At 42.7% G+C, this 25,016-nt stretch overlaps 2 protein-coding genes across 3 annotated transcripts in view; one reads left to right on the top strand and one right to left on the bottom strand.

The window, feature by feature from the left end:
• gareml (GRB2 associated, regulator of MAPK1-like) overlaps positions 1 to 15,046 on the top strand; it is a 15,715-nt gene extending 669 nt beyond the window's left edge. The window contains exons 2-7 of one of the 2 annotated variants that reach the window (XM_054762459.1): positions 2,235 to 2,375; positions 6,664 to 6,794; positions 7,619 to 7,784; positions 8,911 to 9,761; positions 11,684 to 11,853; positions 12,848 to 15,042. In XM_054762459.1, coding sequence (XP_054618434.1) covers positions 2,235 to 2,375; positions 6,664 to 6,794; positions 7,619 to 7,784; positions 8,911 to 9,761; positions 11,684 to 11,853; positions 12,848 to 13,421 — 2,033 coding nt within the window. In that variant the 3' untranslated portion in view covers positions 13,422 to 15,042. Of the gene's footprint in view, positions 1 to 2,234; positions 2,376 to 6,027; positions 6,795 to 7,618; positions 7,785 to 8,910; positions 9,762 to 11,683; positions 11,854 to 12,847 lie in introns of those variants that run through there. The other variant, XM_054762458.1, reaches the window with a different exon arrangement.
• Positions 13,826 to 25,016, bottom strand: hadhaa (hydroxyacyl-CoA dehydrogenase trifunctional multienzyme complex subunit alpha a). The gene is made up of 22 exons (XM_054762457.1): positions 24,891 to 25,016; positions 24,487 to 24,528; positions 24,212 to 24,282; positions 23,962 to 24,095; positions 23,652 to 23,790; positions 23,460 to 23,579; positions 23,154 to 23,256; positions 21,902 to 22,024; positions 21,699 to 21,817; positions 21,540 to 21,596; positions 21,030 to 21,139; positions 20,318 to 20,452; positions 20,078 to 20,249; positions 19,907 to 19,993; positions 18,137 to 18,277; positions 17,924 to 17,992; positions 17,717 to 17,830; positions 17,530 to 17,611; positions 16,428 to 16,542; positions 16,194 to 16,339; positions 15,892 to 16,082; positions 13,826 to 14,865 (listed from the first exon to the last, which is right to left on the bottom strand). Exons 1-21 carry the CDS (start codon positions 24,955 to 24,957, stop codon positions 15,937 to 15,939), a joined length of 2,292 nt encoding a protein of 763 aa, XP_054618432.1. The 5' UTR covers positions 24,958 to 25,016; the 3' UTR covers positions 13,826 to 14,865; positions 15,892 to 15,936.

Here is a 25,016-nt window from a genome sequence, read left to right as displayed (position 1 = left end):
TCAGGAAGCTAAGGATCTGGGAAAACCCCTTAATATTATTTTTATTTTGTACGTAATGTCAATGCATACCTTCAAATTGTTATCCCACCAAAGATGTCAAAGCTCTGTTATATCACAGGGTCACTCTGCTGTTTTTAAGAACCCACTAAAAAAAAGACTAGTCAAAGATTTTCTACATGCCAGAACTGCTCTGCTGTTTAAGGATCTACTGCAAAAACACAAGTCAAAGATCCTCGATTTGACATGATCACATTGTGGTTTTTCAGTACAGGCTGCAACAACTCCAGTCAAAGATCCTTTAAATAACAGGAGCAATATGTTTTTTAGAAACTACTTTAAAAAAAAGTTCCTCTATATGACTGCTGCTTTAAAATCCACTGCAAAAACCGCTAGATCAACATTTTCTGTATGCTAGAACTGATTTGCTGTTTTTAATGACCAGAAATGTTAGTCAAAGATCTTCTACGCATATGCCAGGAGCACTCTGCTATTTTTAACAACCTACTGCACCTGTCACAAATAGTCTATACAACAGGACCACGCTGTTTTTAAGCTTATGCTGCAAAGATGGTCTGTGACTGATGACTGTGCTGTTATTAAGAACCCACTGCTAAAAACTCTGGTCAGCGGTCGTTTATATGACAAGAGTGCGCTACTGCAAAAACACTAGTCAAAGATCCCCTATATTCCAAAACTGCTCTGCTGTTTTCAGAAACCCATTACCAAAAATGTTTGTCAAAGATCCTCTATATACTGTATATAAGACAGGAACACTGCTATTCCTAACAGACTGCAAAAAAAAAAAAATGCTAGTCAAAGATCCTCTATATGACAGAACGACTCTGCTGTTTTTATGAACCCACTGCTAAAACTGCTGGTCAAAGGTCATTTATATGACAAGAGTGCTTTACTGCAAAAACACTAGTCAAAGATCCTCTGTATGACAGCATCACATTGTTGTTTTTTAGAGGACATACTGCAAAAACCCAAGTCAAAGATGGTCTATACACCAAAAATGCTCTGCTGTTTTCAAGAATAGAATACCAAAAATGTCAGTCAAAGATCCTCTATATGACAGTGTTCTCTTGTTATTAGTTTTGAACTGCGCTGTCATTCCTGCGGGCCGCCAGTTGAAAGTACTGTTGTAGAATATTATCCATAAAAAGGTTTTTTAACTAGAGCATATACCTCCCCCAAGGCCACAAAGTGCTTATTTCAAGTTGCAAAATGTCTTTTTCAATGAAGTATCACTGCCAAACAAGCTGGAGCTCTTATTGTGAAAAGGATAGCAATCCGCTTCCGTTATTAGTTTGGTTGATTCTTCACATGTAAGTTGTTCTTCCATTTTAGACAAAAAGTATTTAAGTCATCATCATGTTTCTTGTATTTGTGTCGCTGGTTGCCAAAGTGAATATGTCACCTCCACGCGGGCGGGGGGGTGGGGGCTTGACTTTGGGAAAGGGTTTTTGCTGAGCGTTCTGTCCAAGTTGTTCTGGTCCGGAGCTGCCCGGAAAGCCACAAAGTGTCTGTTGTGCTGCTAAAGTGCTGCTCAATTCTTTTCATATGTAAATGATGCGATGTGTCGGTGGATGTGCGGAATACTAAGGAACGAGGAGGGAACGTCTCCAATTTAGCGGCGGAGAGAAAAGCGCGCGCCCAAAATGTATGCAGATTGCCTCCGCTGATTGTTTGCTCAGCCATCCTACACAAATATTAAGTATGATAGTTTATCATATGCACAGACAGACCAGCTCGCAATTTTGTTTTAAAAACAACTTTTTGTTGTAAAATTCCGATTTTTCATACTCGTATGATTCCATTCATTTTGAGACGGGGCTCCCTCTAGTGGTACTTAAAAAAAAAAATTAAAATCCAATTACGTTAGAGGCCTATGCATGAAATAATTGTACAAATACACGTATATTTACCATCAACTTGCTGAAAATGAATTAAAATGAAATGAAACTCAGTTTTCAGGAGGCAACTGGTGTGAAAGTCAGGGTGTCATGTTATACTTCATATTGGGCCTACAGTATGTGTACGTGCGTGCGCGTGGCTCAAATGAACCACTGTGCTCCATGATGGCCCTATTGCAGAGCTGTGTGTGTGTTGTGTGTGATAGGCATGGTGAGCCATCACTGATGTCAGTAATTACCTACTGACTACTCATCCTGTGTGGATGTTTCAGTGTTTGTATTGCTGATGTGCGTTTGTGTACACTTTGTGTTTCTAAGGAGAATGTGTTGAGGGTCTATCAGAGGAGGATGTGGTTCTGCTTCACTCCTGTCGTCAGTGGACTACTGTGACGGCTCATAGCTTAGAAGAAGGACACTACGTCATTGGACCCAAGATTGACATCCCCCTACAGTACCAAGGTGAGAGTACACATGTAACCCGCCCGATTTGGCACCGCCCGCACCGGGGCTCGAACACAGGACCTTCGCAATGGGAGGCGAGAGCTGACCACACGGCCAAAAGCCCGGACTGTCGACCGCGTGTTCAGCGCAGCTCTCAAGGCAGAGGGAGTGAGGTTTACCAACGTACACTTGCACAGCCTCACAGGCTGGCATCCGTTACACACGCACACACACACGCACGCACGCGTGCACACCTACCTGGTGAGTACATACGGACAGGTTCTTAAAGGAGTGCTTGGATCAGTTTGTTGTTGGAGAACCTGCACAGAACCCTGACCTCGAGCCTATGAAACAGTGTTTTAAGAGGCAGAGTTACGATGCCATCTACTGTATGGCGTTGGAACAGCAAGCTTAATTCACAGACAAAGCCATTATGTGTTTATGAGCGAACATATTGCAGCAAACCTCTTTGTGGAGCTATCAGTAACAAACGCCAAAGGCGTAATGCGTGTACATGCATGTCACTTTTGATGACATTTTAGCTGCCACTACTTTAACACGTAAACAAGATGGCCGCGGCACTTCGTTGCCGAAGTAGATGCGAGCGTCTTCGTCAACAGAACAGGACTTAGTGGGGGGTAAGTCGCTGTTGGTGGACTACACTACTGATGGGGGATGTCCTACAACTTCATGTCAAAAAATCCCAACTAGCCCTTTAAGTTTAGAATAAATAAATTGGAGGCTAACTAGTTAGCTCGCTAGCATGCTATGCAGCCATGGCCATATCTTGTGCCCCTGCAGTGACCCCGTCGCCAGTAGTAAAGAATAAAAAGCACCTCAAGGTGACTATAGGGGTGTTATTTCATGTCTACATGGCTCTAATAATGGTTAAAAAAACATATTTAGAAAGTCATAAACAGGTTCTCTAACTACAGAAATATTGAATTTATTAATATTGAAATTCACTTACCGTGGTCCGGTCTGGAACTGATGAAACGAGATAAACAAGGGATGACTGTACTATTTCATCAATGTCTTGTAATGCCTAATGTGTTTGTATTTTAGTTAATTTAGCCATTTTTATGCTTGAAAATGCTTAATTTAGATCAAAATTACACACAATTTGCTTAAGTATGCATTTTTTTTTTTTTTTACTAATAATTAAACAAAGTCCACCACCAAACAGCAATCATTTATTAATGAATACGTTGTTGAAAATAAAACGCAATAGCGTGAGGGGTCAATGTTTGAACCGTGAAGTGGAGAGGGACGACTGTACAGACATACCGTATACAGCGTTGTACTTGCTGTACATAAGTTTAGTCAAAGCATCTTCCTTCTGGAAAATGAGTGAATGGACTTGAGACAGCGCCCTCTGCAGGATGTATAGCTGCAGCACACTTCCCCCCCTGCGGATAGCGCCATCAAACCACTTTCTATTTAATTTACTATTAAAAAACAAAAAAAAATGTAAAGAGAAAAGAAATGTACGAAAACATGGGGATCATTTTCAGCGGATACCAATGCTACACTGTTGCACAAATGGTACACCGACTACACCGAGTGTCATTTCTACAGTAGACGATGCACTGTAATAAAAATGGTTGCTGGAATGTGAGGGGAGTGATGACTCCTGTGTGATGCCGTGAACCAGACACACAAGCAACAGTCGTAGTTTCCCTGACTCGTATTCATTGACTGCAAGCTGGATGAGTCTACTCCGTGTGACCTCACCGGAGCTCACGTCCACAATCCCATTCTTCCCACTGGCGGCGCAGTCAGTGGTATTATTGGCCGTGTAACTGGAGCTTTATGCCTCCTCTTCATTGCTTCCTCTACTGATGGAGCGCTGATGTCACCTCACACCACTGACGCCTCCCCGGCTCCTTTTTTTTGGGAAGAATGGAAGAACTTTTAGTGGATGATTGTCCTTCGAGATAAACGTTTGACTGCCTTCATTGAGGGGACATGTCCTAACATACAGCATCATGTCGACGGTATATACTCAACAAAAATAGAAACACAACACTTGTTTTTGTTCGCATTTTTCATAAGCTGAACGGTAAAACTTTTTCTACGAACACAAAAGGCAAATATTGTTGCAAATTTGTCTAAATGTGTACGTGAGCACTTCTGTGGCATATCAAGATGCCGATTACACAGCGCGAGTACCGCACAGCTGTGCCTTAGGCTGGCCACAATAAAAGGCCACTCACCCACTGAGTTCAAGTACATTCGGAATGTGTGATTCATTTCTACAAATCACTGCCATTTTTTCTGCTGAAAAGCAGAAAAAGGTGTCCAGCTCCTTAGTTATTGTATTTTTGGCTCTCACTTCATATGAGGTGTTTGGAACAAGTAGAAAAAGCGGACTTTCCTGGAAGTTTTCTCTTATTATTTGCATGTCCTCATTCCCATGTAGTATTTATATACTATCTCTACTACAAACCCAAATACATGACTTGTCTCCAGCAAACAATTCTAATGTATGATGACTTTTGGGCTACCTTCCAAGGTGAACTGCAGGCTGAATCACAAGCCACTGGCAGTGATGAGCTCATGTCTGTGTGATGACTTCATACAGGAAGTCCAAATATGCTTAGGAGGAGAGTAATATAGGTTACCCCCTGAGGACACACAACAGGATGCTCCCTCTCAGTCTCTCCCTTTCTCCCTCACTGCCCTCCCTCTTTCATGGGAGATGAATGAGGTGAAGAAGACAGAAAAGCTGAATGGCGCAAAGGATGCATTAGAAGGGACTGTAACCCTCCCAAAACAACAAGCGTACTGTGTTCGGACAAAGTAAGCTTAGACCCAGAGGAGCCTCGAAAGTAGAACACCCCTGAAGTTGTACAATTGGGAATTTGATGTGGTATAGTATTTTCAGAATGCGTCTCGGGCTGATAAAAACCTGAGCTGTGGGTCGCAAATGGCCTCCAGGCCGCACTTTGGACACCTCTGCATAGAACCAGAAATGGGACTTATTTGGAAAGATGTTATTTTCTTATGGGAAACACCGTTTATACCGTTTCTACAGCAGAACAAATCAGGAGGCAGCCGCTGTATGCTGTATACTTATTAGTACAGTGGTAAACTGTAGGAAAACTACAGTACTGGCTTTGCTCCACAGTCAATGGTCTAAATCGCACCAACACAAATCAATGAAGAATTGTTATAAAACTTCCACCTCATCGATTAGATGTACTGTAGATGTTTTTCCAGTAATGTCATACATTTACAGCCGGTTGCTGCTTTGATGGAGAATTTGGGAGAACCCAATAAAACTGTTTTTTTTTTTAATGATTGAATAAAAATATATTAAAATAAAAAAATAAAACAGAAAGGAGAGCAATCAAAGTACGAGTATACTTAATTATGAAGCATGTGTCTTATCGATATGGTATCGTCACATTTAATGTGCTCGCACATCTTGAGGTTTTTTCAGTGGCTTACTTCCATCCTGTCCTCCTCCTCGTAAGATGTTTTGGTTTTGTGGAATCCCCTGTTGTCATTTCATGCTCGGTCCGTCACTTTTCACTCTGCGAGGGGGCGTGTGGGAAGCAGCGCTTGCTGGTTTTCTTCTGTGTCTTATCCTGGGAGCTGCTTGGATGGAAACTTGGGGTCGGGGGGGTGGCGGTGGATGGATGCAGGAGTTTTGGTATTCTGCTCTGAGACTCAGACTAAAAAAATGTTCTCTCTCTCTCATAAGAAATAGAAAGATCCTTTGGGCGTCCTCAGCATTACACGCACGCCGCATTTCAATGAAGCAAACCAGTTCAGCATCAATACCTTTTATTTGATTGCTTTATTAGTTCAGTTCTACGAAGAAAAAAGTAGCACAAAGCAAAGAAAAACAAACAGCGACTCGTCTGCAACGCTGCCTGCTTCCCATCATGGAGGGTGAAAGATTTACAGATGGAGGAGGGGATGAGGAAGTGAAAGAAAGGCAGAGAGTTGTGTGTGTGTGTGTGTGTGTGTCTCCATGGTGATGTGTCTCTGCTCTGCGTGAGAATGGGGGTCCTTTACTGGTTGCCATGTCAACCCCGTCGGCTGTTGATTGGCTCGAGAGCTGGTGCCAGGTCAGAGGTCAGTGAGGTGTCTTTGTGCCCCCGTCATCCAAAGCAGTGTGTTTTTGTTAGAAAGAATGCTGGCTGTCTAACGGGGCGGGCAGGGGGAGCCACAAAACACTCCTCGCACCGCTTATCTCCTCAGCGCCATAGCAATAATCTTGTGTGCCAATCATACTTCCGCGGAGGTCGCCTTAACCCTTCTTTCACCATCCGTGCTGCTCTTGTCGTCGCTGCAGGGAAGTTCAAGTTGTTGGATGAAGACCGAGACATCAGGGATCCAGTCCAGTATTTCTCCAGCGTGGAGGAGGTGGCTGGAGTGTTCCCCGACCGTGTCTTTGTCATGGAAACGGTCACGTTCAGCGTCAAGGTTCATTCCCCCCACCCCCCGTTGCTTCTCTCTCACTTAACTGCTGGCCTGTATCCACTTTTATTCACGCTCACTGGCTGAAACATGAGTTAGTCATGCAAAGTGAGATCCGGTACAAGGACTCCGTGGCAAAACGTCCGCCTTCCTGCATACGGTATGCCTCAACTTTCTCACTGGGGTCCATGCATTACAGGAATTTGACTACATACTGCATGTTCTGAACTTCTGTTTCCGTGTGAGTGCATTAGTAAGCAGAACTATGCCACCTTGTGTGGATGTCGCTTAGCTGATCAACGCACAAACTAGTTAAGACTGAAACAACAGTGCCTCTGGTGGTTGTGGCCGAGCAATGCACCCCAATTTCACTCAATTGCTTTAAAATGTAGATTAATCAACAATTCCAACCAATCGACTAAATTATTAACTATTTACTAATTTAACTGGTTATTAAGATCTTTTCAGCATTGGCCCTCACTGGAAAAAGTTTGGACACCCCTGGGTTAGACAGCTGAATGAGAAACTGTACACCTTCTGCCACCTAGTGTCCCCCTACCACCCACCCAAAGCCAGGTGGGGTAGGCTCCAGCTCACCCGTGACCCTTGCCAGGATAAGTGATAGAAATGATTGTGGTTGTTCACTGCGGAGTACTAAAAGTCCGCCATGTAGCCACATCCTACCGCTCGCATCATTACAGCCTTGTAACCGCAAACGGTTCTTGTACCGGATCTCGCTGTGTCTACTTGATGAAGAAGCCAGTGATTGTATCGTATTACAACTTCCAATTCCCAATGTCCTCTACTGTGTCACGTGTGCAATTGTACAGGTGGTCTCAGGGGAGTTCAGCGAGGACAGCGAGCCCTACAGCTTCACTCTGCAGGCAGGAGATGAGCTGTCACTCATGGGGAAGGCCGAGCTGCTATGTGCCACGCCTACTAAGGAAAAGACAGGACTGAGCGCACTCTTGAGACGCCTGGGAAAGACCCCCCGCAGTAAGAAATCCATCCATTCATTTTCTACACTCATGTCCTCATTTGGGTGCGATACATGTATACAGTACACATCATTTGGGTGCGATACATGTATACAGTACACATCATTTGGGTGCGATACATGTATACAGTACACATCATTTGGGTGCGATACATGTATACAGTACACATCATTTGGGTGCGATACATGTATACAGTACACAAACAAGCAGTCACTTATGGCACATTTAGAGCAGGGGTGTCCAAACTTTTTCCAGTGAGGGCCACATACCGAAAAATGAAAGGATGCAAGGACCACTTTCATGTTTTGTAAAGCAAGTCAGCTTATTTGCGCACACTTCCTTGATGGACTTTTACCAACATTGTGTGTAGAATACGCTGTTTACGTTTTGTCGAAGTTTGGTGAAAGTACATGTTTTGCATGCAGCAAAATGCGTTTGGTGTAACATTGAGGTGTTACACGCCGGGAATCGCGGCAGCTGAAACGTAGGTTCCATCGTTTTGTGCCATTTAGTTCATTGTCTTTGTACAACGTTTTCATGTCACAAAATGACGCTGCGCAAACAGGCTGAAGCTGACATCACACCGTGTTTTATACACAGCAGGCAGCAAGAAAGTATTCCATTAAGTTGCACACGACACACAGGTAGCAAATGCACACTTGTTAGTGCCCCGCCTCTCCCCACGGGGACAAAGAGACTGAATGACTGACAGGAGGTTACACTACAGAATCAGCACGCCCAGGTGTAGAGACAGATGCACAGAGTGAACCCTCTTGACTTTAAAAATATAACATCTTTCTTTAATAGTTCAACTGCTACTAAAATGACCTTTTTCTTCAGATTATTATTATATTGTTATTTCTACTATTTTGAAAGTTAAAATTACTAGAGATTTTTCAATTTTTTTTGTTTTCTTATTATTCTATTTTTACTGTAATGTAGCCGCCAGGCCGCACTTTGGACACCTCTGATTTAGAGTCTCCAATTAACGCAACATGCCTGTTCTTGGACTGTGGGACTTACCGTACAAGCATGACAACCAAACAGAGTTTCAAATGCAGAACGTGGTGGCTGTGAGGCATCTTTAAGTTGCAGATTGCATCCTTGTTTTTGTTGTGTTGCAGGTAAAACTCCCTGTCTGGTGTGCATGAACCATCGCACCAATCAGAGCGTCAGCCTGCCTTTTGCCTGCCGTGGACGCTTTTGCACACGCTCGCTGTTGGAGCAAGGCATGCTGGGTGGAGAGCATACAGTACGCAGCATCATTGAGAGGGTCCGCCTCCCCGTCAACGTGTCTGTGCCGTCACGCCCTCCGCGAAACCTATACGACCGCCACGCCGTACGAGAAGGCCACCGCTACAAGCTGCTCAACATCGTGAGCAAGACGGTGGTACTCTGCATGGTCCTCCGCCGACAGGAAGTGTCGCCCTCTCACTTCCTGCTGCTACGCTGCATGCCCCGCTTCAACGTGGCCGAGGCCTCCGTGCACACGGCGGCGCTGGAGAGCCTCCTTTTGCGATACGCCTTCGACACAGACGCCTACTCCCGCGCCGTGAGGGAAACCCGTCCGGAGTTGGAGTGCATGACGGAGGAGTGTGTCAGCCCGCGGCGCTCGCGCATGTGTGTGACGGCGCAGGACTCTTTGGCGCCGGCGCTGCAGCAGCTGTCAATGTGCGGATACGGGGGCGGGGTTTCGGACAGCCTATCACACCGCTGTAGAGACTCTCTTGGGGTCCAGCTGGGGGAGGGGCCAGGCGAGGAACGGGAGTACGTGACTCCTGAGTGGACCGAGGATGAAATGAGGACCGGTGAGGAAATCCCCTATGAGGAACTTTGGACCAATCAGAACGCAGAGGGCCTAGGAAAGGAGCCAAACCTTATTTCCTTCCATTCGTCCTCCTCGCTGGATGGTTCCCTTGGTACCATGGTGACCACAGTGGCTGCTCCGCCTCCTGTACCTCCAAAATCTGATGCTGTGAGTGAATTATTCACAACATACTACTTTTAAACCTCACTGACACTTAACACACTCACTTGCCATCTACTCCAAGCACAACAACACATAGTGTTGTTAGGGAGGATACATACTGTAGTCTATACTTTACTTGCAGTTTCTTTGGCAGCAGCAACGCACTACAAGAGTTGTCAGGCAGAATTCATAGGCAACAATTAACATATTTGTGTTTCCTTCACAACATGCGGAAGCTGCCCCACAAAGCAGAAAAAGGACAGGGAGATATGGCAGTACTATTCAATAAAAAAAAAAAAAACTTTAAGGTCCCCAATTGTGCCAAATTGACTTCAATGATGTTCGAACAGGAACAGGTGCCCCTCGAGCTTGTTTAAGAGCACCAAAAGGTGAGAAAAACCTTTCATCTCCTTCACCTTTGAGAGAGGAGGTGCTCAAACGCTCGCTTTTGAAATTCAGGCTTTTTATGATTTCAAGAAGGGGAAAAAAAAAAGCCTCCTTCGTCGCGGACATGGTACAACATCTGACCCGCCCCTAGCTAGATGAGCCCGCCCCCCATGTATAAGCTCACCATAAAGCAGGCTTTGCTACACATCCTAAAATAAAGCTTAAAGCTCTGCCAACAAACTGCAGACATGGAAGCTGTACATTTCATCACATTAAAAACAGCAATTATTAACTAGAAGAAAATGATAACGGTAGTAAACCACCATCATGTGCAATAAACAGGGTCAATTAGTTTCTAGTTGTGCCTTTTGTACATCTTACCATACATACATAATTAATTCTACTAATATCAGTAAGTGATATACTTCAATTTATTTAATATTATGAATGTTGTGCCCGAAGGAACGGGGATTTGGCAGATTTGCTATATCATTAATAATCGATAGCCATCATCACTTTACATCTACGTCATGTGACGAAGGCCAGTTAAAAAGCAAAACTAAGGTAAATTCAAACCACAAGCACTTATATGGGCATCTCGGCCAGGGTACAGTTTTATCCACAATGTAGTGACGGCGAGGCATAACATAGCGAGGTTCGAGGAGGTCAATTAAGCTTTTAAACCCGACATTACTCACCACGGACAGGGGCTGGTCATCTTTTCTGTTCGAGCTAACGACTTCTTGTTGTCCCGTGGGAGCTTCCCGTGTACGCTGCTTCAAATGCGGGATGAGTTTGGTTGAACTTCCGTGGTTGTTTGCCGCCACGGGAATCTCGTGCTTGACAAGTGTTGCAACCTCTTATTAGGAACTTTAAACGAAAAATACACACGGTCGACATCACCCCTCCATGCTTAACACCAATTAGCACACCCGTGGTTGTGATGATCACGTGGATTCTCTCCGGCCGCTGCTGGACACACGTGCAGGGGCGTAGTCTGAAATCGACTGCTTGTATCGGACTAGCAATATCAGAGATTTTAGTTGCAGGCCGATATAATCCCATGTTCGGTTTTGCTGATGTCGGCCCGATATCAATATTGGGTTGGTACACCCCTAATGGTGATCCAATGCCTTTTCCATAATTTCTAGAGTTTTAGGTTGCATCAGCATATTTATCAGCAATCCATCAAATCTCATTTTCTTACCAGGAACATGGATGTAGACCTTTAGATACGGTGATGTTTGTAAGGTTGAAATTATAAGGCTTGTTTGGTTTAAAAGCAGCTTAAAGCGGAACCAACATGGTGTGTGGGAGCTGAATTTTAGCCTGACACACACAGTGTTCCTCATTCCTGATATTTAGTCTGCCATACCTTCTGTGTGCGTATGTGTGTATAAGTAGCCTTGTGAAGGATTTTTTCAGAAGTGTAAAGGTCACCCAAGTTTGACATTTACCAAACAGAACGTAGGGAAAACACACACATACACACACTCCTTTTTGTGTTAGCGTGGCGCTCATTTTCGTGTGTGTATGTGTAGGTGCGAGAGGAGTGTCGCTACTTGATCGCTCCTCCAGTGCCTCCTCGCTGCTCGAAACTGGGTTCCATCTCCAGTCCGGCCCCCAGCCCTCCTGTCCCCCCACGCTTTCCCAAGACTTCCACCTCCCCCAGACCCAACCTCTCCTTCTACTCCTCAGGACTACAGGACAGGTACACTCACCTGCTTTTGGAATTTAACTCATGTCAGCTTGTTTTAAAACCTGACAATTCCTGTAACTTCCTTGTAAAAACGTGTAACTTCACAACCACAATAATAACATTTGAGTATTTCATAACTACCGTAAATGACTGCATATAGACCAGAGGTGTCCAAAGTGCGGCTCAGAGGCCATTTACAGCCCACAACTGTTTTTTAATCATCCCTCAGCACATTCTAAAATACAGAAAATGAAAAAAAAAAAAAGGATTAGTAGAATAGAATAAAGTCATACCATTAACAGAAAAAATAGTGTAAGTTAAAATATTACTAAATATGTAATTTTAAAAAAGTCATAATATAGAAACAAACAAAGCTAATAAGTTGCAATTTTAGGAAAATTAGGTTGGGTAAAAACAAAAAAACGAGGAAAAAAGTTCAGACTAATAATACGCTTTGCCACTGATAACATCAAGCTGTGATGCAGGCTGTTTTTTTCTTTTAGGATTTATATTATTTAATAGTTTAGTATCAAAATCTTTAAAAATATAAAATAAAAATATTACTTTTAATAGTATTATACAATTCTTTTGAAGTGGCCCCCACATCCGTTCATTTTCCAGCATGCAGCCTATGTGTATATACTGTATGTATACACGGTATAAAAGATTTAAATTCAAGATTTAAATAAAAGATTTAAATTTAAAAATATATATTAATATTTAGGATATATTTATTTTTCTCCAATTTTTGTATTTTTTTAAAATTGTATTTATTAAAATAACTGCATATTATATTTTTTGCCCATTGAACAATATCCAAAATAAAATAAAAATCCAACAAATTATTTTTAAAAATCCAATTTGATGTATGAAAAAACAGGACGGTGCACACAATGGGGAAAAAAAAACAACCTTCCTAAGCATCATGTGTCATTTTTTCCAGTAATTCTTATTTGAGTCATGCTGACTAATGCTAGATGCTAATGTGACTTTCTTCTGTTCCTAGCTGCTCACCTTCTCCAGACACTTCCCTCTACTGCTATCCATGTTCCTGGGCTGATTGCCCCGCCCCCAACACCAATCCTGATCCAGTTTCGGCCACCCCCGCAGACACCACAGCCATCCCTCAGACAGCACAAGCCACCTGGGCAGAGCCGTGGGTGGACTCCTACACCACTGGGCCTCGACTGAGACCACCGCCCCCACAGAGTCGCTTTGCACCTTTCGGTGCCTTGAACCCTTTCAATCGTCAGTCCCCTTGCCCGTCGCCCGAGCCCGCAGACAATCCAGATTCCTCTAGGGGAGCAGAGGGGGGCGGGATTGAAGGCGTGGCTGCACCCACGGACCCCACCTGGCGTCCCCCCGCTGACCTGTCTGCACTGTCACTGGAGGAGGTGTCGGCGTGTCTACGCTTCATCGGCCTGTCGGAGGCCGCGGTGTCTGTGTTCCAGAGGGAGCGAATTGACGGCCGCCTCCTGGTTCAGCTGACCGAGGACATCCTGTCACATGACTTTCACCTGAGCCGACTCCACGTCACCAAGATCACACAGTTCATACAGGGATGGAGACCCAAAATCTAACAGAATTCTCTGTCCGCCAATCAATGGACTGCAGCGTGTCTAGCTCCGCCTTAAAGTTGTACAGTCCGGATGAGTTTCACAACTTTTTACAATAAAAAAAACATAAAAATATCATAGAGCTGAACCAAACTGCACTACAGGGCTAGAATAGCCATCTTAAATGTGCCTTCCACTGTGACCAGTGAGACTTGAATCAAACCGCCGTCTCTGCATCAGACGCCTCATTGGCTGTCCTATCCACACTGCTTCCTGTCTCAATCCCAGACTGGGCTCGGTTTAGAACAAATGGCATTCTAAGGATGCCTAATTGGGTCTTTGTCATCGATTCAGTTATGCTACAAGACAGCCAAAAGTCGTGGACCCACGTTGGGAGAACAAAAAAAAAAAAGATTAATAGTACTATATTCACCTGAATATACGACACCTTTTTCAAGACAAAAATCTATCTTTTTTTAAATATCAGGTACATTGCAATAAAAAAATATTTCTTAGCTGCTCAACAGTTATTTGATGACTCCACTTCAGCGTTCGCCATCATAATTTGTCCTCTGTCGTGTGCTAACGTGCTCATCATGTGAGGCCCCTGGTGTGTGTGAGTGACAGGAAGAAAAGGTCTGACTCGTTCGGGGAGAATTCATTTGGCGCCACCTGTTGAACTGCATGTGTAATTCTCTACACCGCAAATAAGACGACCCCCCTTAGCCTGGAAAAAAATACCATCTTATATTTGGGTCCATACAGTGTTTTAATACATGGTTCAGCTCTGTTGACACTGGTAACGCTGTTGTTAAATGTGGCACAATTTTGACCACAGTAGAAGCATTGTAAGTTGCAAAAAGCAATTTACAGCCTTTTGTGGACTATTACAAACCTCCAAAACATATTGTGAAGGTATTGTGGCCTGACTGCGATATGTATAAAAAAGAAATGAATAAAAAGATTAGACGCCAGCTGTCATACATAAATCAATACAAGAGTGAAATCTTTAACATTCCCTTTATGGGTAACACAGACTGTTCTGTTTCTCGTCCTTCTTTGTGGCCAAGCTTTCTTGGATTTTTCACTGCCTCAAAAATAGAGTTTCTAAAATGTACCTCAGAACACTTTGGTTGAAATGCTTGATTTAGCCATGCAGAAATAATAAATTAAATCATGCTTGAATTTATTTGTTGACATTTATTTCACTTTTTTTTTTTTTAAACAAACTAGCAATTAATATTATTAACATCTTAAGGCCTATTAAATGATGCAAACTTCAAAATGATGACATAATCGATGCCATTGTTTTTACTGTACATACTGAGGCAACAACAACATCAAAGTGTGTCCAAAGTTTCACAATCACCATATCTGATAAATAAAAAAAACATTCACCTCTCCATTACTCACATTCGGTTGAGCATGTCTGTTCTCATGCTGTTTGTCCTCCTGTCATTGTGTATGACTGTAACAAAACAGATCACATCCACCATGTTAATTTAACACTTTCAAATAAATTAGTAAAGCGTGCGAGGCGGGCCTCCCCGGGCGAAGCAAACATCAGTTCTGTCAAAAGGCAAAATGAATTGATTTTCAATTCTAACAAGCAACAAGTAAACAACTTTGGGTGAGCAGAAGATGCCACAAAGTGTCCTGTAGAAAATTAAAGTATGCTCTAGAACATTACCGGTAGGATTAGTCGTCCCTCATTTTGCGTATCGCTGTTAATTGGTTCCAAACCTGACCCCGATAAGTGAATTTAAGAAGTTCAAGAAGTAGGCTTCAATATTAATAAACAGAATAGATTGGTAGTTACAGCACAGACAAACTGTTTTGACTTTCTAAAAACAGTTTTGACTGTTATCAGAGGCCCGTAGACATGAAATAACACTCCTATTATTCATTGTTACACCCCACTGGGCAGGCTACAGGACCACTGCAGGGACACAAGAGATGGCCACCGCTTTAACCATAGCATACTACTGAGCTAACTAGTTAGCCTCCAATTTATTTGTTCCAAAATTAGGAAAGTGTTTAAAATAGTGTGGAGGAAGAAGTACAAAGTAAGAAGCCAAATAATGACCACTTCCACACAGAATGGGAGATTAACTTTTTTTTACTCCATCATGTTGGATATGCCATGGCTGACTGCATGCAGCGTTAAGGTAATGTCTCATCAATGTAACATCACTGATGCCTACTGGCCAGAATACTACATATGACTTGTCTTTTCATATTTTTTTTTACTACTAATAGTCCATAGTCAACCACAAAACAGAGATTGTTTATTCATTTTTGAAAAAACGCGATAGAGCGATGTTCAAACCGCAATGTAGCGAAGGATGACTGTACAGTATATCCTTTACAGTTTTAAATGACCTTGAATGGGTACATTAGATCCAATACAAGCGCTGTATCAAATATTCTGCCTTGAGAAAAAATGTTAATTGATGAACAACATATAGAAAGATGTTTCTAATATCGGGGTTACCTTAGGGCAACATTTGAGAAACCCAAATTATTTAAGGAAGACGGATCACTTGTGGAACTTCTTGCTGGAATCTTTAGCGTGGTCCAGTAAGAGCTGGCATGGCGTGAACTGGTTTCCATACACTTCCTCAAAACGCCTCATGGTAGTGACGAGACGCTCGGCGCCAAACGAGTCCAAAAACCTGAATGGACCTTCATGCAAAAGAATGAACCAAATTAGTGATTCACGTGTAGGTCAACTGGCCTCTTGCATTCGAGGCAAGCTCCACTAGTTTTCCTTCTTTCCTTCAGCGTCTGACATACCGCCCAGGCAGGGGGGAAAGCCGAGTCCAAACACAGCTCCAATGTCTCCCTCTACTGGATTCATCAGGATGCCCTCCTGGAGACACAACACCGCTTCGTTGACAAAGCGAGACACTAGTCTGTACTGGACGTCAGAGTCGGATGATCTGCAACAGAAGATACACACAATGTGACTTGCAGAGAGTGTTGCGAGTGACACGCTACAGATAAAGACGCCACAGGATGTACTCTTACACTGTGGGAGGGGCAGATAGTCTGTACTTCTTCAGGATGGCTTCAGCATCGGGGTTGACTCTCTTGTCTTTTTTTCCTTTGCCATAGATAAAACAGCCTTTTCCTGATTTACGACCTTCACAAGAGAATCATTGTAAATTATAAATTACAGGGTTATTCTTGCAACATTAATCATTTGTTTTTTCCCCCCCCGTTTTAGTGTGGCACTAAAACTACTTAAGATATAAAAAAAACATCAATAAAATATTGTATAAAAATGTTTGAGCCTACAAATGTGTCAAGTAGATATATAGATATGGCATGGCATGGCATTTCTTCATTTATTTGGAAGCCTAAAAAGTATGTCATGTGCTGCCACCTACAGGACTGCAATGGAACAGTATCGACTAACATTTAAGGGTCCCATTAACAGTAATGCCTCGTTTATCGCAGTTAATCCACACCCGACTGTGATAAGTGAATTTCTGAAGTAAGTTAGCTTATTTATAAATGGAATATTTTCATAATTGGAGCATGGAAAACCTGTTTACAAAATTCTAAATATGTTTTTTAACAGTAGAGCCCGCCAGACATGAAATAACACTCCTATAGTCAGCTTTACACTTTATTAGTATTATAGTATAGTATTACCTTATGTAGTAGCCATAATAACAGAAAAAATATATATTTACACATAAATAAAACTGTTTGTGTGTTGCCAGGGGAGATGAGTGGGTGGCGGACAGTGGAAGTGGCGTCAGGGGTTCAGAGTTGAGTTTCAGTTTGGCGTGAGTTACGGCCGCAGCCATAGTCCGTGTTATGATTAGGATTTTCATTATTATGTTAGTATTGTGCCTTTATTTTAAGATGTGTAGCAAAGCTCTTCTATCTAGGTGCGGGTCAGAATCGGTGTCATGTCCATGAGGTTTTTTCCTTCATGACGTCGTGACCACCAGCAACTCCAAAAGCATGCGCTTCTTCTCTCAAAAGTGGAGCAAACGAGTGAGGGATTTTTCTCACATGTGATGGTAATAAACGACTGTTAGAATATCATTTAAATGTCCATTTTGCATAATAGGAGACTTGTAAGACTTCATTTTAATGATGTGCCCTGCTTCCTTACCTTTGAAGCCTTTCTCTATCATGGTCTTCAGAACTTCCACATTCCCGCCTCCAAAGCGAGAACCAAAAGCATTCCCCAGATCCTGCAATCAAATGCACATTTCGTCATACAAGATCATGCACGGTCTTACTTGTCTTAGTTCTTCATGGGTTAATGCATGCGACGCCTGTGGCGCAGACAACATTACCTCGGCCACATGAGCTGCCACATCAATGCCGACTTCATCAGCAAGCGTTGCTGCGCCGACAGGAAAGCCAAAGCTGGTTGTCAAGCTGTCAAGCTTCTTTGGACCTACACCTTCCTGTGATAGATGAGCAAAAAGGTCACTGTTGAGTGGCTTCCAGTTTGAAAAGTCTCTTAACATTCGCCAGATCTGTATTAAATCTTTCGTTACCTGAAGCACCCTGACAGCTTCTGCCAGCATGGGAGCCAAGCAGCGAGTGGTGTAAAACCCAGGACCATCCTGTGTTTCAGGTGGGGAGAAGGAGACGGAGACACACGATAACCATCTTGCAAGATTAAGGTTTACTATTCCAAATTGTACCGTGACAGCTGTACTTCACTGCTTGGTGGAAATGTTGCTAATTTTAGGAAGAATTGCTCTTACTCCAACAACAATGACAATCTTGCCCTGTTTGAGGCCCACGGCGACAGCCGAGGCCAGTGTGTCCTTGGATGTCTTATCGGTGGTGATGATCTCCAGCAGCTGCATCTTGTCCACCGGTGAGAAGTAGTGCATGCCGATCACCTGTGCATTTCGTAATTGCATTTGGCAAGGCGCCCCAAAGAAGCGGTTGCAGAATTAAACAATTGCACTCAGAATTAAAACCACATTATTATACATATTGTTTATCACTTTGTTGATCTGAATAGAAGATGTTATTTTCCCTAGAAAAAAACTCTGCTAAACAGATGGGCCGTGTTATATTCAGGAGCTGAAGTTATTTATATGCGCACCAGAAGGTGGTAACTTCTTCCCAGGCGAGTCAGAGCAGGTTAGTTAGCAAAGTGTTATCATGCTAACTTTAAGTAGGGGTGTCCCGATACTTCTGATAAGTTAAGATATTGCAGTCTTGAATATTGTCTAATACCGATATTGATCCCACATCAACACGAATCATGCGTACTATGGGTGTCACAAGACACTCACACAAGACGGGCTCTTTGATAACGAGACGATATTTTAACATTACTTTTAAGAAAAGTAGAATGAAAAATATAAAAACTGCATGAAAATATATCACGATCTACTAATTTCATTTCTACTACCTTACACTCTTCTGCACTCTGTGTGTATGCTACCGGCCCTGCCTCCACCCACCGAGACAAAGACTGCATGACTGACAAAAGTGCTCACTCCGTTCATGCCGTTGTTCTATGGAACAAACGCGCCAAGGTGCTGAAACCAATGCACAGAGTGCCTGTTTGGAGGCGAGAGACGAGGAAAACAGACACGCGCGCACATGGCAATATATTGATGCGGGCAAGATTATTGAGTTCGCCTTCATTTATTGTGATTCATTTATTTATTGTCGTCCCAGGCCGGGTGTGCATGAGACACTGTTTTTCTGAAAGAGACAATCGTGACACAAGATCTTGTGACACCCCTAATATGTACTTTCATTATTATTACACTTTGTAGTGTAGAATATTAGAAAAGCACTAATCATACATACATATATGACATATTTTGTAGCGTGTAATGTTAGAAAAGGCTTAGCGTACAGGCAGCAACAGTAGGTATGAGAAAAACCCACCCATACTTCTTTATGCACATGCAGATAGGCATAATATAGCGAGGTTCGAGGTGCTCAATGAAACGTCTAAACCTAACATTACTCACCATCAAGAGGGCTCGCCGTGCCGTGGGAGTTTCCCGTGTGATGCCGCTTCATGTTCGCGATGAGGTTGCTCATACTATACATTCCATTTACTGCCATGCGGCTGAAATCATTCCTGCTCCTTGTTACTTTGTTAGCACACTAGCATATACTGTTGTTGCAATCGCAAAGGGTCCACCCGGTCGCTGCTGGGTAAAGGCGGTGCGGAGGAGTCTGGAATCGACTGCTTGTACTGGGGTGCCAATATCAGAGATTTGAGATGCAGGCCGATACAATCACGTTTTTATTTTGTTGTTGTTATTGCTGATATCGGCTCGATATCCAATATCAATATCAAATCAGGGCATCCCTAATTTGAAGATAATCGTGATGAATAAAGCAGACTTTATAGTAATATACATGAGTTTAAATAAAATAATTAATTTTGTCTTTAATTTTAGCCCAAAGATATTTTCTTTAAATATTATTATATTCAGGGTCGTCCTGCAGTCAGGTCAGTTATGATCTTTTTAAGCACCATTGGAGTGTATTCTGACCTTTTCAGGCCGTCTGCTTGCAACAGCAATATCCTTAATGGGCAGTGCTGACGTGTTGGAGGCGAACACGCAGTGAGGAGGGATCACCTGGACAAAGACAGACACATGTAGAAGGAGCAGGGAGTAAACTCAACGTTTTGGATTGAACTGATGTGATCAGACTGTACTCACAGCCTCAACCTCCTTGAGGACTTTGTGTTTAATGTGGATATCCTCAAATACGGCCTCTATCACCATGTCGGCGGACGAGAAGCCTGTGTAGTCGAGCTGTGTCGAGAGGTTGGACATTGTGGCATCTCGCTCAAATGACGACAGCGCTCTCTTCTTCACCTTGGTGTTCAGACTGACAATAAAATCATAGTGAGACGAAGCTCACCGTTTTACGATTTGCTCCTTGCTTGGTGCCGTTACCCTTTGTAGACCTGCTCTTCTCCTCTGCTGATGCCCTCAACTGCAGAGTCCTTCAATATGGTGTTGAGGCCTTTGTCTATGGATACCTGAGCAATGCCTGCACCCATCAGACCTGCACCCAAGATTGCAAGGGTCCTGACAGACAGCACATATGCAAATTAGTCATTAAGACCATTTGGTGGAAAGACGGTATCACCCAGCAAACATTTGGGCATATCTACAGTGAAAGACACTTCAATAGGTACACCTACAAAACCTAAAAGGGATAGAAGAGATGTTTAAAATGCTGCCTTGAGACTGTGAGCATTGATCTTAAAAGGAGTCATCCCTGAATATAAGACAACTTGTCTTTTTTTGGGAATATTTTTTAAAACAAATTCAAAGAATTAAAAAAAAAAAGTGTGTGTCTGTGTCGGAGCCACACAGACTGGCTTCGACAGTGTATGTGTGGATGACAGGAAGAAAAGCTCTGACATGCTTTGGTAGAAGTTGTTTGGCTCCACCTGATGGTTTGCTTGTGGAACAAAAGGTAAAAAAACGGAATTCAAAAAAATTGAAACGGAATCTATAGGGCCCTACAAAATATACGACAACCAGTCTGTCTTATATTGAAGTCAATAGCGTAGGTTTGTAAAGGCAGATGTGCTTGAAACCGCTAATAGTCTTTCAGGTGTACCTAATAAATGAACAAGCCAATGTGTTAAGCTCTTACTTGACTTCCTTCTCTGGCGTCCCAAATCGGTTCTTCTTACAAGTAACCTGGCCATGATACAGGCCAATCAGGGCTTTGGACTCTGGTGTCACTGCCAGCTTCCCAAAGTTCTGCATTACAGGCAAAAGTAGGCAGTAGCATACCAGATGCAGTTAGCATATGCATTGTGAATAGAATCCTAGAAGATCCTGCTTTAAGGTCTACCTGCAACCATCAGACTCCTCTCCAGTGAAATCCTTTTCACATCTTTTTAAAATTTTTTTTAAACATTTATATATACAACTGGCTGTTCTGGGCCCAGGCTGCTTAGGGATGTCCCATGATGCATCGTCAGCTCCCTCCTCCTATCCATCCTTCTGGATTTATTTCATTACAACTTTATGTTTTCCCTGCTGTAATATTTTACTTTTTCTTTGCCCCTACCGCCAACACCATTATTAATATTCTTATCACCCATCTCTTGTTTCACTCTAAGCCCAGTAGGTCTGAAACAAGAGAGGACAAACTTACCTCAGATTCAGCCAGATAGCCTGCTTCTCTTCCTTCCTCCACTCCAGTCTTGACCGACTACTCGATTGAAGAGCAACACACACACACACACACACACACACATGCAGTACGTGAGTCCTGTGCTTTACTTCTATAGTGTTTACATTCTACATTCAGTACCTCAATGATTTTGACAGGAGCGGGGTAGAGTCCTTTGGTTTGTTTCTGGACCTTCTCACTAACAGTGTTGTAGATCTTCTTCTTTACTGGACCCAGACCCATCACTGTGTCCTGGAGCTCTGCGCACATACAAACACAATGTCAGGATGAAAATGAGAATCCCAGTTCAGTTCTGGCGAGATCAACCCTGACTCCACTCTTACTTTGCATGAGACTTTTCTCTTTGGAAAGGGAAACCTTCTTGTTGGCTATTCCCTTAGCCACGCCCACTGCTACCTCCTCCAGGTATTCAATCGTTCTTTCCTCTGCAGGCTTCACACCAGGACCTGGAGTGATTGGACACAGTCAGTCTGGGGAGAGCCATACTGTATTAACCCAAAATAAGCCAATGCTACAAGTATATACAGTATTTCCAGAAAACTGTGAAAACTTTACATGGAAAGTTTAGCTGCTGGAATTAAGGTGAATAAATGATTTTTTTTCTAACTTTGGCTCATTTTAGAATATTTTAATCAAGTCATTTAATCAAGCAACATGGATTTTGAATAAATATATTGACACTTAATTTGCATTAAATCTGAATCTTTTACATCAAGAGTGTCCAAAGTGCGGCATGTGGCACATTCTAAAAATATAATAAAACTTGGGGGGAAAAAAATGGAAAAATCAGCAGAATAATGTCAAAATATTAAGGAGGAAAAAGTTGTAATCAAGTAGAAAAAGTCCCAATTGTATGAGAATAATGTAAAAAAAATAAACGTTATTTTAGTAGCATAAAGTTGAAAAACAGAAAAAATGTTTTTCCAAAAAGTATGAGAAGCAAAACAAAATAACGTTGCCAGTTTTGGTAAAGTACGTGGGAGAAAAAGTTCTAATATTATGGGAATAAAGTCGTGATATTAGCCGAAAGTTCATACTAATAATGCGTTTTGCACCTCGCTGAAATGCAGCTTTTTCTTTGAATACATAACTAATATCTATGTGTTGCTTTGCAAAATATCAAAGTGGCCTTTGCAGCCTTCCATGTTTTAGCATGTAGCCCTCGGTGGAAAAACTAATGACACCCCTGTTTTACAATGATTGATGCAATAGTTGTTTTTTCATGTCTTAAAGCTACCTCATACAAATGAATGTATCATTTTCCAGTTGCCTGGTAATAATCCTGGTAATTTCGATTACAAGTTTGAAATGTATTACTCTTACGCCCAACCTTCATATGTTTTTTGTTTTAAAATAAATGGACGTGGAAGTAAGGAAGGAAGATATGACGTAGAAATGTAATGAGGGCTCTATATTTGTATATATGTTCTGTAACGTGCATAGGATCCTGAATATTACGATGGATGTCTGAAAAAAATATATATTTTTTTAAGAATTAGGGTGCATTATTGCTGTTTATGTAAATATAGCCTACATGGAATGAAGCAGTATGATAATGCCATGCAGAGCACATACCCAGAGGGTCCACAAGCTGGTGCAATAGCCCCATCTTCTTAGCTTTATCAGCCCGGATGTTTCTGCCTGTCAGCATCATGTCAAACGCTCCAGGGAGACCCACCTTCGCGCACGCGCACGCACACACACACACACACACACACACACACACACACACGACAATAAGATTGCATATATTGTCAACTAATATGCCCCTTAGTGAGAAGCCTGACCTTAAAATCCTCTCGTGTAATTTAGTAGCCAATAGCGCAAGAATGTGGCAGTGCCTAGGAGCCTACTGATTAACATGAGTGTGTGTATGTATACCATTTGGGGTAGTCTCTGGGTGCCACCCGCTCCAGGCAGCAGACCAAGCATGACCTCTGGTGTGCCCAGTATTGTTTTTCGACTTTTGGTGGCGATTCGATACTGGCAGGCGATGGCAAACTAACAGAAAAGTCACAAAAGACTGATTTAATAAGCAGCCATTTCAATTCTGGCTAATTTTGAAACACGCACCTCAAGCCCTCCACCTAAACAGGAGCCATTGATGGCAGCCACAATAGGGATGGGAGACTTCTCAATCCTCTCAAACATCTTCTGACCTTCCTGGGAGAGACGGGTAACCTCCTCACTGCTCTTGCAGGCCTGGATCATACTGGGGAGACAGTGGAAATGCTGAAGTTGTACTATTATTGGAAAAATGCCACTCTGAAGGTAAACAAAACCCAGGTGTGGCCTCATGCAAGACATCAGCATCAATACAGACCCACTGTCCTGCATGGCATCAAACAAGACACAAGTAGAGAAGTGCGAAACCACATCTTACTTGATATCCGCTCCAGCAATAAAGCAGCCAGGCTTGCTGGAGATAAGGACGGCACTTTTCACAGCTCCGTTGGACCAGATCTCACCCATCACTTCCGTCAACTCAGACTGCATCTGCACAGACAGTGTGTTCACCTGCACACATGCACACAAACCCAAACATGAATAATCATGTCATACATGTCACTGAGAGCCGGGCAAGACTGTCACAAATCCTTTGGCATGTGTCTCAGTCATGAACACAAACTCACCTTGGATGCTGGATCATTGAGTCGGATAACCGCAACATCATCCTTGAGCTCGTAGCTGACGTGTGTTCGAGCTGAATGGGGGAAAACAGTCTGATCAGAGATTGTCAGACTTATGGCGACAGTGTGACATTGTTAGTATGCAGGATGCAAGCACAAATATCACAAATGCTCTGTAACTCCATCCTTGCACAAGGACACTTGTCCTGAAACATGGTCTAGATGTGAAAAACCAAAAAAAGCAATGAAATGGACAATAACTTCAATCTGATTGGTACCTGCCAGCGATGAAGACACTGAAATGCATCGTCTTGCATGGCCTGAGAACACAAGAGACAGGTTTACGACCTCTGACCCTGATTGTCCTCACATCAGTGGTGAACATTTTATCAATTTTTTGATTCATTACTTTTGCCAGTCATGTCGTAGATGTGACTAAATTGTGTCAATAAAACTCCAGCCACATACAGTGAATTTACACGAGTGTGTGAAACGTACGGTAATGTATTTCCAAGACAGTTTTAGCACATCTTTTAGCGACTACAGCGCCACCATGCGTAACCTGTAAATATTGTTGCTACGATATAGGTGAAAGTTCACGTCGGGTATATGAATGGAAGGTGTCAGATAGAGGATTTGGTCTTCAGTCACACTATACAGTACATGTGTTTTTGTCACATACCTGGCAATAAGAGGTATTTCCTAGTTGCAAACCGAGAGAAAACGCCGGCAGAAAGAGTAGCAGCCATGTCTAACTGACACTGGAACCCAAGAAAAAGACAGGCAAACTCAAGAGGGCGCAATAGAG

Source organism: Dunckerocampus dactyliophorus, chromosome 19 (assembly GCF_027744805.1).
Source record: "Dunckerocampus dactyliophorus isolate RoL2022-P2 chromosome 19, RoL_Ddac_1.1, whole genome shotgun sequence".
NCBI classification, from domain to species: Eukaryota; Metazoa; Chordata; class Actinopteri; order Syngnathiformes; family Syngnathidae; genus Dunckerocampus; species Dunckerocampus dactyliophorus.
Note: the sequence above shows the minus strand (reverse complement) of the source record. Positions and strands in the feature narration are given on the sequence as shown.

Bases quoted from the DNA above. Each gene is read 5' to 3' on its own strand.
- hadhaa (XM_054762457.1), bottom strand. From the start codon at position 24,957: ATGGCTGCTACTCTTTCTGCCGGCGTTTTCTCTCGGTTTGCAACTAGG. The intron at 24,283-24,486 runs GTACCAATCAGA...TCCCCCATTCAG, and splicing joins AGTGTCTTCATCGCTGGCAG to CTCGAACACACGTCAGCTAC. The intron at 18,278-19,906 runs GTCAGAATACAC...CGAAATGCACAG, and splicing joins CAAGCAGACGGCCTGAAAAG to GTGATCGGCATGCACTACTT.